General features: G+C 29.3%; 1 protein-coding gene across 1 annotated transcript; it reads left to right on the top strand.

Annotated features, from left to right (window-relative positions):
- Positions 1–8,280: 8,280 nt before the first annotated feature.
- Positions 8,281–14,636, top strand: LOC100266096 (shaggy-related protein kinase theta). The gene is made up of 13 exons (XM_002272076.5): positions 8,281–8,755; positions 10,507–10,758; positions 10,884–10,976; positions 11,451–11,510; positions 11,614–11,886; positions 12,038–12,112; positions 12,297–12,353; positions 12,433–12,573; positions 13,188–13,238; positions 13,330–13,425; positions 13,533–13,616; positions 13,912–14,014; positions 14,099–14,636. The coding sequence occupies exons 1-13, from the start codon at positions 8,696–8,698 to the stop codon at positions 14,158–14,160; spliced, it is 1,407 nt and encodes a 468-aa protein (XP_002272112.1). The 5' UTR covers positions 8,281–8,695; the 3' UTR covers positions 14,161–14,636.
- Positions 14,637–14,751: the final 115 nt, after the last annotated feature.

The following is a 14,751-nucleotide window of genomic DNA, read 5'->3' on the forward strand; positions in this document are numbered from 1 at the left end:
ACTTGGGAACATCTCAAGAATACAAATGAATTGGTAGGTTTAATGAGAATAGACATTTTGAATGTGACTATTCTTTTCAAGAGAAAATACCCATTAAGTTCATTTTCAAGACATGAAGGTGGGAACGGAGGGAAAAATAAATACTTTCAATCACAAAAATAAAAGAGGCCATTGATTGTAGTACAAAACAAAAGGACAATAATGGAGTTTTGGATGCATTAACATTTGACTCCAATATGGTACTCCATTCGAAACAAATTGTTATTATTAATGACAAGTTTTTCCTTTTTGTTTTTTTTTTTTATGTGGAAAAAATAATATTTTAATTCCAATTATTGGGGTGGTGGCTTTGGACATTTAGATGAAATGATCTCATTTATAATGCACTATTATTCATGACCAAAATTTAGGTCATGACCTTGAGAAGATGATGAAGCCATTTTTTTAATGAGTCCATTTATATTATGATAGTGATAAAAGTCGAACATACTCGTTTTTTTCAAACTTGCAAGGACTCGTGTTTGTAGAAATTTGATTTTTCACATTTTTTTCATGGTATTTGTAAATATACGTTGTCTAGAGAGTCAAGTCTTATCAATAAAGTGAGAACCGAAAATGAAAGACAAGAAAAATAGTGGTTCAACCAAGAAAATACAATCTAGTTGAAAATCTAGAATCATTTTAAGAATAATAAGGAAAATAAAATATAAAAAAAAAACTTATATATACGAATAATTAGCATAAAATTACTTTTAGACGTTTTACAAACTAGTCAAAATGTTTTGTTTTTATTTGTTTTATCTTTTGTTATGGCTAGATTTGGTGTGGAGATGGGCCTACTCCAATTTGGGAGAACATGGGCCCAACCGTGGGCTTGGATGCCTTCACCTGAGCTTAATTTATGCATGTTAATGCATTTCTCCATTGGGCTGGGCCCTTCACCAGACCTCGGGAGCGGATAAGCCCATTGAATCAAGCTCCGGACTAGTCCCACTAAAATATATCTAGCTTGTTTAATTAATTTGAATTAAAATATTCTTGTCCCATCTTGAAAGCCCGTTTCGAAATTTCCTATCGGGTTGAATAAATTAGGAAAATAAACATATTCGATAAGCTCTCCACCTATAACCTAAAAATAGTGCAAGCTTATTTAAAAACGCTTTTGAAAATTAATTTTTCAAAAAACAATTTATTTTCGATTTAAAACCAATTCTCAACTAAGGATTCGAACATGAAAATAATTTTTATGTATGATACAAAATTTTTCAAAGTATTTTTTATAATATTTATAACATTTTACAAAAAAATCAAATAAAAATATTAAAAATTGTTTTCAAAATAAAATATAAAAAAAAACCTATCATTTTGTCAAAAAAATATTTTCAAGAATAATTCTATAGAATCATCAAATTATTACATCGAAATAGACTAATAATGTATCATCAAATCAATTGTACGAATTTACTATTCAATCTTAACCTAACTTGTCTGAATTATTGCCACCATTTTGGACCATGCAGAGTTTTCAGCCCTTAAATATTTGGTCCCACTTTGTCGGTTTTCATTGGAGCTTACAAAGCAAGAGAAAATTTAAGACAAGAATTTGAATATTCCAATTTCCAAGGCAAGAAAATTTGAAGCACTTGTTGATAATAAAAAATAAAATAATTTTCTATTTTCAAAAATAAAAGGCATCAAAATTTTTAGTTTTGGAAATAAAAACAATTTTAAGAAAGAAATCACTGTGCCTTTTTATTCCCAATAAAACCTAAAAATCTTTGAAACTTGGGGAAGAAGAAGAACAGAAGAAACCATTGTTATATGAGGAAAATGGCAGAGCTTGATGGGCTTCGACTTTTCTAACACATTGATTTCATGTGTGCCAAAAACACTACAGTTTAATCCTTCAATTCTACTGTTTTTCACGTGCCTGTTGTTGTCAATGTATCGGGTTTGGAAATAAGTCCCGTTACGATACCGACATATAGCGAAAAAATATCATTAATCAAGTAGCGTCATATATACAATTTGGATCTCTAGCTTTGAAAAATAAGTGCCTTTGCAATACCGATATATATATAAAAAAATATTATTAATTAAGTCATCATATATATAATTTAGGTTTTACTGTGGTGTACTCTTATCGGTTTTAAAAAAGTCTTGTTACAATGCCGACATTTACTGTAGAGACATCATCAATCAAATAATGTTATATATATATATATATAATTTAGATCTTATTATGTTATATTTTTATCGGCTTTAGAAATAAGTCGTATACCGATATTCATGGAAGAAACATTATTAATTAAATAGTATCATATATATATAATTTGGGTCTTATTGTTTTAACATCTTGGAATTTTTCTTAATACACTGTAAATTAGAAAAAACAAAAAAAAACTTGTTTGATAATGGTTTTTCAAAACAAATATAAAAAATTATTTTTAAAAATTATTTTTTTATATTTTTATAGATTAAATGTCGTGTTACAATAGTTTCCCATGCTTTTAAAAATAATTTTTACATATAATAATTTATTTTTTATAATTATATAATTATTTTTTAAAAGAACTCTCAAAAATAATAATTAAAAAACATTATCTAAAAACAATTTTTTTTATCAAACATATTTTCGTTTTTTATTTTATAAAAAAAAATTTCGAAAATAGTACTTGGTGAATATATGGCATAAATAAAAATGGATCTCAATTATTGGAGCTTACAGCTGTTTTGGGGCATGCAATGGATGAGGGGCCCACCAATGTTGAGCTATGCCCTCAGCCTGCCTAGGGTTTGGGGTTTGTCATTATTCATTTCACCCTGTGGATATAAATGAGTTGTAAATAAGACAAATAGGGAAGCTCAGGTTTCATTGACTGGGAATTGGGGAATTGGAATGACCACTCCTCAATCTGAAACTTTGATCACTCACTACTCACCCAGTACACCCCAAAATTCACCTGATAGCCTTTTTTTTTTTTTTTTTTTCAAATTAATGAATAAATATTTATATATCCCATAAATTATAAATTCAAATTTTTCATTTTTTTATTAAAAAATTAAAATTATAGTTAAAAAATAAAAAAGAATTAAATTATATTTTTTTATTATAAATTTAAAATTTCACTCACCTTATATGATATTTCGATTAAATACATCTTATTCTCCTAATCTTAAAATTTTATCAAATACCGTTCTCATTATTTTCATTTTTTATTTTTACTCACCTCTTATTTCACTCGAAATAAAGGAGGTACATGATGAAATTGGATACTTAGAGGGGCTAAATATATTTTGTCAAAACCTCGAAAAAGGTAAATGAAATTAACCCTATTAACAAAAAATGATTTGTGAATAATGCTAAATTTGAGAAAATTCTCATAGTTTTAAAATTTCATCAAATACCGTTCTTATCATTTCCATTTTTTATTTTTACTCACCTCCTATTTCACTCGAAATAAAGGAAGTACATGATGAAATTGCATACTTATAGGGGCTAAATATATTTAGCCAAAACCTTGGAAAAGGTGAATGAGATTAACCCTATTAACAAATAATAATTTGTGAATAATACTAAATTTGAGAAAGATTTCTCACCTTTTTTTTAATAACACGTATTTTGAGAGAATATACGTTTTATTTTAAATAAATATCAAATATTGAATTAAGAATATTATATCCGGATATGCATGTCTAATCCACGTCGTATCTTATCTTATCATATCAACCAAATGTAACTAAAAAAATTTGAAAAATTTTATTTTTATTTGTTCATATGATTTTATAAAAAATGTTTGTTAAAAAACAATAAAATAATGTTTCATCTAGATTCATTTTGACTTATATAAAAGCTTATTTAAATTCAATGTTGTCTTATTTTAACTTTTTATTATCATCATGAGCAAAATACAATGAAATTTGGGTTCATTTTTTTTATTTTTATACAAAATATAAGAAATTTTATTAAAAAAAAAATCCTTTTTTAAAAATAATTTTAAAATTTTAAAGAAGTAAAAACCTTAATTTTTCAAATTTGGGCTGGGAACAGCCCGGTGACATACCCAGTTTTGCATGGGCCAATTAGTGTGAGCTTGTGTGCTACAAAATCCTTCCCCACTCTGCTAAGCCCAATGGGCCAAGAGTTGATCGAATTGGGCTGATCCTCCATGTTTGGAGGCTGAGAAAGTGTTGCATTCACCTTAATGATAGCCTGGATGGGTATAAATTATAAAATATGAGCCTGGCATTAAATAATAATAAGCCATTATTAGGTTTCTATTCTATGGTCTTTGACTATATTTTATTATTAATAATTTTTTAATATGTTATTTTCAGAGTATTTAATTATTTTATTTTAATATTAATAAACTTATGATTGTTGGAATACGTGTGCGGCTCTCGAAAGAGATAGGTGGTCGGCACACCATGAGAAATGAAAAATAGGATAAATGATCGGAAAAAATAATTATATTATGACAGATAGAACCTGGGAGAAATTTTTTAAATTTTTTTCTTATTTTTAAAATTATTATTATTGGTGGACTAGAGGTTGGACGCATCCATCGACTTGCCTTACATTTGAATGACGTGGGTGTTTTAGTAAATACATTATAAGATTAGGGCATATGCTTTTATTGACAGTTTTTAGAAGAGTTGATACTGGTTGAAAAGGGATGTCGTTGGTAAAGAGTTTATTGATCGATTTAAGGTTGACTGCATTCATCAACTCGCCTTATGTTCAAATGTGATAGATACTTCCTCACCATAATTGTTTTTGGAAGAGGTGATAGCACATAAGATCATTCAATTATTATTATTATTATTATTATTATTATTATATATAAGTGATAAATAAAATGAGAGACAAAGCTTTCAACAAAATAGTGGTTTAAATAATTACTAAATGTATTTTAATTTTTTGTTAATAAAATAAAAAATTAAAATCAAAACTGTCAAATATCCTTAAAAAAATAAAAGACATAAATTCAAATATTTATATTTTGTGTTTTTTAAAATATTAAAATTAAATTATATTCAAATAAACACCTAAATAAAAAATAAAAAAGTATTGAATGGTTAGACTTTTTTTTTTATAAGTGTTTTTAAAATTAATTATGAAAGTAGTTTTTTAAAATAGATTTATAATATTTTGTAAAATAATAGTATGTTTTGGAACTTGAAATATTTTTAAATATGTTTTAAAATTATTTTTTATAGATAATGCTTTATCTTTTACCATTCTCCATATTTATATGATAATTTAAAAAAATAATCTTCAAAAAGTAAATAAATAAATTAAAAGATATTTTATATTAAAAAATATATATTTTTTAAAATATAAAATTATGGCTTGTTTGACAACTATTTTTTAGAACTATTTTTTTTTCTACAAAAAAAAATTATTTTATGTTTTTTGTTATTAAGAATAAAAAACAAGACATTTTCTGTTATTTTCTAATAGCGATTTTAAAAAATAATTATACAAACATATAAAATGATTAAAAATAAAACATTAGATATATAAATTATTTTTAAAATAAAATTAAAAATATGAAAAATAAGTTAAAACAATTTACATTTTCAAACAAACTTTTGTTTTATAAAAATTAGAAAATAGTTTTTCAAAAACTATTTTTTACTATTATTTTCAGGAAGAGTTACCTGTCTTTTATGGTAATCAAACATGTTTTCTTACTCTTTTTTTTTTAATTAATTTTTTAAGAAAATAAAGAACTATTTTTTCAAAAGCAATGGCCAAATAAACTTTTGGTTCAATTCTAAAAAAAAAATTATTTTAAGACTTAATTATTTTAAAAATGACATTCTATTCCATAAATCAAATATGCAGGGTAGTTCCTTTTCGTTTATTTTTTATGAAGATATTATATGATACAAAGGTTTCGGAACATCTTATATATTTTTTAACTATTTAATATAAATACTTTAAAAAAAAATCCATGAAAACATTCCGGATATATTTTAAAAGTTAGGTTTTCAAAATAAATTGTCAAAAAAATACTTTTAGTACAAAAATTAGTCGTGTTTTTAAAATTAAAAACCTTATTTATAGAAATAATTGATTAGTATGGATGAGATAAATCTCGTATATGTAAATCTAACCTCTACAATTGTTTGCCTTAAAAGGTAACCTATCTTTGATATAAATGTCCCTTGATATATTGATTATTTATATATGTGTTTTAAAATAAAATATTGTCTTTTAAGAAAAAACCTATGACATTTATGTCCAATTTTTAAAAATTGAAGGGTTAGGATGTGTTCGACAACTGTTCTCGATAACAGTTTTTTATACTATAAAATGATTAAAAATGAAACACAAGATATAAAAATTATTTTAAAAATATAAAAAACAAGATAAAAATATTTTAGGTTTCCTAACAGAATTTTGTTTTACAAAATATCAGCTAATAAATTTAAAAAACCGCTTTTTGAAAATAGTTACCAAGTAAACCTTTAGATTTACAAAACGAGGATAATTATGTCCCTTTCAATCAAATAACCCTATTTTATATTCCAAAAAATAAAAATTATTAAAAAAAAACCCCCTTAATTTAACTACCTCTTTGAGGCATTCAAATTCCACCATGAGAAGGGAGAAAGTCACAATTAGGAGACATCTTTTTTTGTTTTTTTTTAATGTATAGAAACTTACATTAGACGGTTCCCACCTCACACTCACACAAAAATTCATTACTATAATTTAACATTAAATCTTGTTATGGTTTGAATACAAAACTAAATGATGAAAGAAACCAGCTCCTATTTTGGAAAGCTTCCTCCACTCTATTGCTTTTCTCTTTACGCAATGCTACAAACATGCATGGCATAATTATAAAATGGCATGTGACAAAAAAGCCACCTATTTATTTATTTATTTTATTTATTTATTTATTATTATTAAATTGTTCACAACTTTGATTCCTCTCTCTCTCTCTCTCTCTCTCTCTCTCTATATATATATTTTTTATTTGTAAATAATTAGACATGTCTGTAGTAATGAGTGGGTTGAAATGGAGTAAAGTTTGTGCTTTTTCTTTTACCCTGTTCTTAATGATGGGGAAAACAAAGAATTAATTGAGAAATATTCTAATAGTAAGCAATCCCTGATTTGAAGGAGCACTGTGGAATCAAGCTTTGACAAATTGTTTATTAGTCATCACCAACTCTTATATGGTTTATATTCATTAATTATTGAATCCAAAATTGTGGTCAAACTCTACCAAACAAAATTTTAGCTACTTTGTATTTTTTCCTTTTAAAAAAAAAAAGTTAATTTATTATAAGAGTAAATATATTTTGCTATTGGAATTTTATCCATGGTTCGGTGACTGTTTTATAAAATAGTTTTGAAAATAATTATTTCATATTTTATACAAACGCAAAGTATTTTTAATTTATTTTTATTATTTTTAAATATATTTTAAAAATAATTATATATGTATATTTTATTTTTTATTGTTTTGTATGTTTATATAATTATTTTTAAAACAGTTATAGAAAAAATAAGTAAAAACCAAAAATGTTATTTGAAATTATATTAGGTTTGCTCATAACTGTTTTTAAAAACCAAAAACACAAAAAGCATTGTTTGATAATTAATTTTTATTTTTATTAAGAATATAAAATATAGTATTTTTAGACAATATTTTTGAATTATTTTATATCGTTTTCACTTATTTTTTAAAAATAAATCATTAGATATAAATTTTTTTAAAACATATTTAAAAATATTAAAAATAAGTTAAAAATATTTTATATTTCTAAATAAACTTTACAAATATGATAGAATAACTTTCAAAAACTGTTTTCAAAAAATATTTTTTCAATTTTTTTTAAAAACAAAAAATATAAAATATTTTTTATATTATTGAAATTTTAATATGAAAAAAAAGTGAAAAGTAAAGAGTATAAATTATAGTTTATTTTGTTTAATCATATAGAAGAAAATTGATTTTTATATTTTAAATAATATAAAACAAAATAGTGTAGCACATGGGAGAAAATTATTATTTTAATTTTTTAAATAATGGAAAATATTATAAAAATAAGATATTTATTTTCAAATGTGAAAATATTTTAGTATAAGTATATGAATGGCATTTATTTTTAAATAAACAATTCCAAGAGGAAATTGAAAAAAAAAAATCAGAATATTCGTTTATACTCTCAATTGGCGTGCATATGTGACCAGAGGGAGGGGTATTATCGTAATAGCAGATAAAAAATCTTACCTAAAGTGCCGATGAAGGATGAACTTGAGCTGTCGAATTGGAAATGATGAAGAATCAACGGCGGAGAATGGGAGTTTGACTGAAGTACGAATGGGGTTGGAATGATTGGCTTTTATATAGACTTTGACCGAAGGAGATTTGAAACGAGCACACAATTATAGCCTTTTTCTAGAGCGAGAAAATAGAGAGAGAAAGCGAAGGAAAATAGAGAGAGAGAGAGAGACGGGGGGTGAGGGAGGTTGTGTTTTTTATTACAAATTCCTTTTCTCTCCTTGGTGTTTGTTTCTGGGATTTTTTTGGTTTACTCTGTTAAGCGCGGAGGAGAGAGAAAAATTTCTCTCTTTTTCTCTCTCTCTTTTTTCCTTAGACGTGGAGAGAGAAAAGCAGAGGGAGAAGAAGGAGAAAGGGATTAGGGTTTTCGTTGTTGGAACTTGGAAACGATGAATGTGATGCGTCGTCTCAAGAGCATTGCTTCTGGTCGATCCTCCGTTTCTGATCCCGTAAGTTTTCTGTTCTTTTTTTTTTTCCCTTTTTATGGCCTGTTTGGTTGGTGAGAAAAAGCCAAAAAAAATGAAGTTTCTGGCTTTTTGCAGAATGGAGTTGATGGGTATTTTTTAGAAATAATTCTGGGTAGCTTATGATGATCAATCCAAGGTTTTGGAGTTCATTACTTTTGCTTTCCATGTTCTCTCAGCTACCAAACTGAGCATTTATTATCATCCACGATTTGGTTATATTGAAGCTTGTTGAGTAATTATTTAATTTCATAGGTTTTCAGCTAATTTCTAATTAATCTTAGAATTTGTTTTATTTTTCAAAAAATTTAAATGGTTTTTCTTGAATCTTGCATAAATTCTTATTATTAATTTTAGGATTTCAGAAAGTAAATGTTGGAGATTTCTTTTCCCTTTTTTGGGCTCATTTTCGTAGCCTTCTATTTTCTGAAGGTGCTTGTTCTTGATTCCCAACTGGTGTTGCATGTTTGGTTGATTTTCAAAAGATTTTGATGGATTAAGATATCTTTAAAGTTAGCTGATCAATGTGGAAAACATCCTCTTAGAGTTCTAAGCGCCTGAAGGAGGTTAGTTTAAGTCGGTGTTGATGACCATTTATGGGGCTTGAATGATGTATGGGAGCATGAAATTTTGTTTTGTCAATGTGATTATGATGAATTAGATGAATAACTCCAGCTCAGTTTATAAATTTGAGACCCTTTTGTAGGGATTAGAGCGGCTGCGAATCTTTGCCCGACATGTTAATTTGCAATTGAGAAACTATGATAGGACAAATTTGATGGATTTTATTCAAGTTTCTCCACATCAACTGACTCAAATGGATTGCTGCAGAATGTTGTTAGATAACTTAAAATTATAAGAGGAAGACCCTAAGGATTCCTAATTTTGGGTCATTGTTAGATAATTAAAAAAATATGGTAAAATGGAAGCAAATTTATGTGCCTTGAGTTTTCCCATTTGAGTTGTGCTCTAGAGGGCTAGTTTGAATATTTAGCCTACGGTATTGGGAAAATGTTGTTGCAGGTTATTGGATTTTTTTATCTGTATTATTTCCAAAGGTGGTATGCACACAATAAATAAGGTTTACGAGCGCATTGGCTTTGGAATTCATTGTCCTCAGTTAGCAATAAAGTTAAGATTTGTTGCTGATGAGATAGGAGAGTATCTTTTAATTGCTCTTCAAAACATTTTCACTCCGTTTGGATGTTGGCAATTAGAAGGAAAAGTTTAAAAAATAGGAAGGAATCTCAAATTTTCTTATTTGGTCTGTCATGAAAATCATAGAGCAAAATAAAATTTAATGAGAATTCAAAAATATTTATGTTTGTAAATTCTTCCTTCTATTCCTTATAGAAGGAGAAAAAAAATTATTCACCATAAGCCTGTTTTTCATTTTCTTTTGTATTTTTTACTCCCTTTTCATCATTTTTCTCCTAAATCCCTGCCTTCAAACTTTCCATGATCCAAATGGAGCCTTACAGCATTGGATTTTAGTGGTCTATTTTTATGGTCTTGATGAGTTATCTATCACTTGAGATTTGTCTTTGAAGATTACCACTTTTTGTACTCTTTCAGTTTTTGTTAATTGAAAAAAAGGCTCCGAGTTATAGAGCCAGGCATGTAAGCTGGGAGAGTCTATTTGGCCTTTAATTGGTCTATCTTTTGATATTCTTTTAATGCAACTTTATCCTTTCCTCCCTAATTGTGATAGAAATTTTCAATTTATTTTCTTTTAGGGTGGGGATTCCAGCACAAAGAGGGCAAAGGTCGATCAAGAAGCAGAACAGAAAGTTGCTGATGAAACGCATTCAGTAGAGAAAAGCACAAGTCTAGAGCAGCATATGGCTTCTACATCACAGGAAACTGCTGCAAGCACATCCAATGTATCCTCTATTGCAAGAACCGAACAGTCTGGTTATGATCAACTTCCCAAAGAAATGCATGACATGAAAATCAGAGATGAAAAAGTTGACCCTCATGATGATAAGGTAATGAGCTTGTTGGTTATTTATTATTTGTTATTCCTGATTTCTTTGTAATCTATATCTTTCTCCTATGTATATTGAGATCAATAGTTTCCTATTGACGGTTTGGTAATTTTTGCACAACGCAGGATGCAGAGCCTACTGTTGTGAGTGGTAGTGGAACAGAAACAGGTCAGATAATTGCAACTACAATAGGTGGTCGCAATGGACAACCAAAACAGGTGATCTGATTGCCATTCTGGAAATGTCGTTGCATTCTTTTTCTTCTTTGTACTTGTCTTTCTATATCTTATATAATCATATATTTGTTGTGGTGCATGTTTTTACTTTTACACTACATTTATGATTTTTAGTGATTGATTGGAGCAGGAGTTAGGAAACTTTTCTTTGATTCATTATTTATCTCATTTGAGGGCTTTTTTTTTTCTTTTTTAATATATGTTGGTATATAATATGGTATTACTTGAAAGATTTGCTTATTTAGGTAGAATGATTTCTTCCCAAAAAATATGCTATTTGGTGAAAGTTTTTATACTTGGATTTGTTAGCGATCCTTAGCATTTTTTGCATGTGCTATTTTTGCTTTTGAACGTTTTTCCAGTATGTTTATCATGACTGATAGTTGTATTTCATGAGAATAAGGATGTTTGCCCACAATCAAAGTTGTTAACAATTTGTTGTTATTTTGGTTGCAGACAGTCTCCTACATGGCTGAGCGGGTGGTTGGCACTGGTTCCTTTGGGGTCGTTTTTCAGGTACTTGGAATTGATCTTGATATACCTTGTGAGCAATTGGCCTTTGGGTAATTTTCCAGATAATATTGTTCTCATTTTTTTATGTTTTATTTTGACAATGCAGGCTAAATGCCTAGAAACAGGTGAAGCAGTGGCAATTAAGAAGGTGCTGCAGGATAAGAGATACAAGAATAGAGAACTCCAAATTATGCGCGTACTTGACCATCCTAATGTTGTTCAACTAAAGCACTGTTTCTTCTCAACTTCTGAAAAAGATGTGGTGTACCTTAATCTTGTCCTTGAGTATGTATCTGAAACTGTCTACCGAGTTTCAAGGCATCACAGCAGGATGAACCAGCACATGCCCATTATATATGTGCAACTGTATGCATACCAGGTGAACTTTGAAGTTGTGTATTAAGTATCTTAATTTGGTTGCAAGGCAACTGTTGCATTGCTGGATTTATACTGTAATTACATTTCCTTCTTGTGCCTACCTTTATTTCATTTATATTGTAATTTCATTTAGTATTATTTTCCTTTTGCAGATCTGCCGTGCACTTAACTACATGCACAGTGTTATTGGGGTCTGTCATCGTGATATCAAGCCTCAGAATTTATTGGTAAGCTTTTCTTGAGTATGAAGAAAGTGAAGGTGGAAGTTATGATTTATGCTGCAATTATTGTCTCATTAGTAGTATGTGGTGATAATCTTGTTCTTTGTATTACATTCATGTTAAAATGGTAAATTTGTTATCTATATCTTGTCAAAGTATTTAGGTTTTGTGGTTTTGATGCATGCCGCAGGTCAATCCCCAGACTCATCAGCTAAAGATATGTGATTTTGGGAGTGCAAAGAAGTTGGTATGTTTATTATCTTCCTTGGAATTTTTCAACACTAATTTGCTATAGCAGGTTTTGAACTTCATTTGCCTGATGGTAGGTGCCAGGTGAACCAAACATATCATATATTTGCTCAAGGTATTATAGGGCTCCAGAACTGATCTTTGGGGCTACAGAATATACAACTGCCATTGATATGTGGTCTGCAGGTTGCGTTGTGGCTGAGCTTCTTCTTGGCCAGGTGGGTTTATGCATGTGAATATCTTATACTGATGAAATATGCTGAACTAACCTTTAAAAGTTTCACGTTTCATAAAGATCTTGTTGGAGATTTACACTTAACTCACCAGTGCCCACTAATTTGTGCAAGAATGAACATGGAATATACTGAATCTGGGAAAGATAATATTCCTTCATTCGCTTCAGTTGCATCTTGAGAAATTAGTTGTTGATTTTATGATATCCTGTCTTTTGGTTCTTTTAAGCATGCGGAGTAGATGTATACCTATTTTGTTTTTTCTCCTCTTGGCATCTAATTGTTTAGAATGGTTTTGCTTTGCTAGGTTTTACCATTGCCTTTTATGGATGTTAACCATGTCACTCATATCTTAGTGTCTCCTAAGTTTTACCTTCTTGTTTATTTATTATCTATCTTCTGTTTTTCATGTGAAGTAGTATTTGTGTTGGGATTCTCTGATGTTACTATTTTAATGACCGTTCAGCATCCTTTTCTTAAACATTCTTTTATTGAATTTGTTCATTTTCTTTTGGTCTATGATGTGCCTCATATCTTCCTTTTATCTTTCATGAACATGTTACATTTCTGACCGATATGCTATGTTGTGTTATGTGCAGCCACTGTTTCCTGGGGAAAGTGGTGTTGATCAGCTGGTGGAAATCATTAAGGTTTGCTATCAAGTGGCTTTTCTGTTATTCACTTTCTTTTCTTAATATTATAGGTCAGCTAAGCAGGATGTTGTTGCATGTTATGTCTTAGATTCTGGGTACACCCACCAGAGAAGAAATTAAGTGCATGAATCCAAATTACAATGAGTTCAAGTTTCCACAAATCAAAGCTCACCCATGGCACAAGGTTTGTCAACAATTCTAAAGGGTAGATCATATCTGCTGCCCGACATCACTGATATTTGATAAATTATATTTCTATAGCCAAAAGCTTATTTAAGTTTTGTTTTCCAGCTTTTCCATAAGCGAATGCCCCCAGAAGCTGTGGATCTTGTATCAAGGCTGCTTCAGTATTCGCCAAATTTGAGATGCACCGCCGTATGAAATTTGAATGCTTTATATAAATTTGTTCATTTTCATAGTTTTTCCAAACTGAAATCTTCCGAATGCTTGTGTTGAGGTGGTTTTGTTTGATTTGTGTTGTAACTTGCATGTATTTTACCTGCATTATATATTGTCACAACCCTAATTATTATAAAAAAAAAATTATTAGTACTAGCTGGTTTCCAAAACATTACTTTTCTCTAAACTATTTGGAATGGAATTTAATGTTTTAGAAAATATTATGTGTTTCTGAGAGCATGGTATCCTAATCTAGCATCCTATCTTGCAGCTGGAGGCGTGTGCACATCACTTCTTTGATGATTTAAGAGAGACAAATGCCTGCTTGCCAAATGGTCGGCCTCTTCCTCCTTTATTCAATTTCACACCTCAAGGTAAGCTAATACACCATTTCCTTATAATCCTCTTCTCTTAATTGGTGATTCTTACCTTGGTATCACATGTCAAACTTGTCACAGAGCTGGTACACTCAACTCCTGAACTGCGTCAACGTCTCATTCCTGAGCATGCAAGGAAATAAGTTAATGAGCATGCACTGGTTTCATCTGTAGGCAATACGAATGGGTTTTTGGATATGCTTAGTTGTCCCACGAGCCATGCTACCTTTGGCCTTCACAGAATAGTCACAGGAAATATGCGGCCTAAGAGAGAGTGTTTGGGGGCTGGCGGGGTTATCTTTTTGAGGCGGGCATTTACGATGGATTTGCAGGTGGACTTATGAGGTGCATAGGATTGAGATTTGAGATTCCCTACCATTACATAATATACAGTATATGTTTACAATGTGCTATTTTGTTGTATGCCTGTGTTCTGATAGATGAGCTGCCACATAATATGTTACCATCTTTGTAGTCATAGGGTTTATGGCCATTTGAATGTGCTTATGATGGAGGCTAAGGAAAATCATAAAAACCCAGCTGAATTAGGATATTCTTAAGTCTATACCGTTTCTCGTTCGCTGTTGGTGTTAATGAGAAAATTCAAGTTTTCAAGGAACTTATGTGGTCCCAATTTTGGTTTCTGAGTTTCAATACATGCAGCCCCGTTTGTTTTCCTTTTTCCTGTGAATGGCCGAAAAGGTGCTGTTTGAGGTTGTGGTATTGTATAGAAT

This window comes from Vitis vinifera, chromosome 15 (genome assembly GCF_030704535.1).
Source record: "Vitis vinifera cultivar Pinot Noir 40024 chromosome 15, ASM3070453v1".
Lineage (NCBI taxonomy): Eukaryota > Viridiplantae > Streptophyta > Magnoliopsida > Vitales > Vitaceae > Vitis > Vitis vinifera.

Bases quoted from the DNA above. Each gene is read 5' to 3' on its own strand.
- LOC100266096 (XM_002272076.5), top strand. From the start codon at position 8,696: ATGAATGTGATGCGTCGTCTCAAGAGCATTGCTTCTGGTCGATCCTCC. The intron at 10,759-10,883 runs GTAATGAGCTTG...TGCACAACGCAG, and splicing joins TTGACCCTCATGATGATAAG to GATGCAGAGCCTACTGTTGT. The intron at 12,354-12,432 runs GTATGTTTATTA...GCCTGATGGTAG, and splicing joins TTGGGAGTGCAAAGAAGTTG to GTGCCAGGTGAACCAAACAT.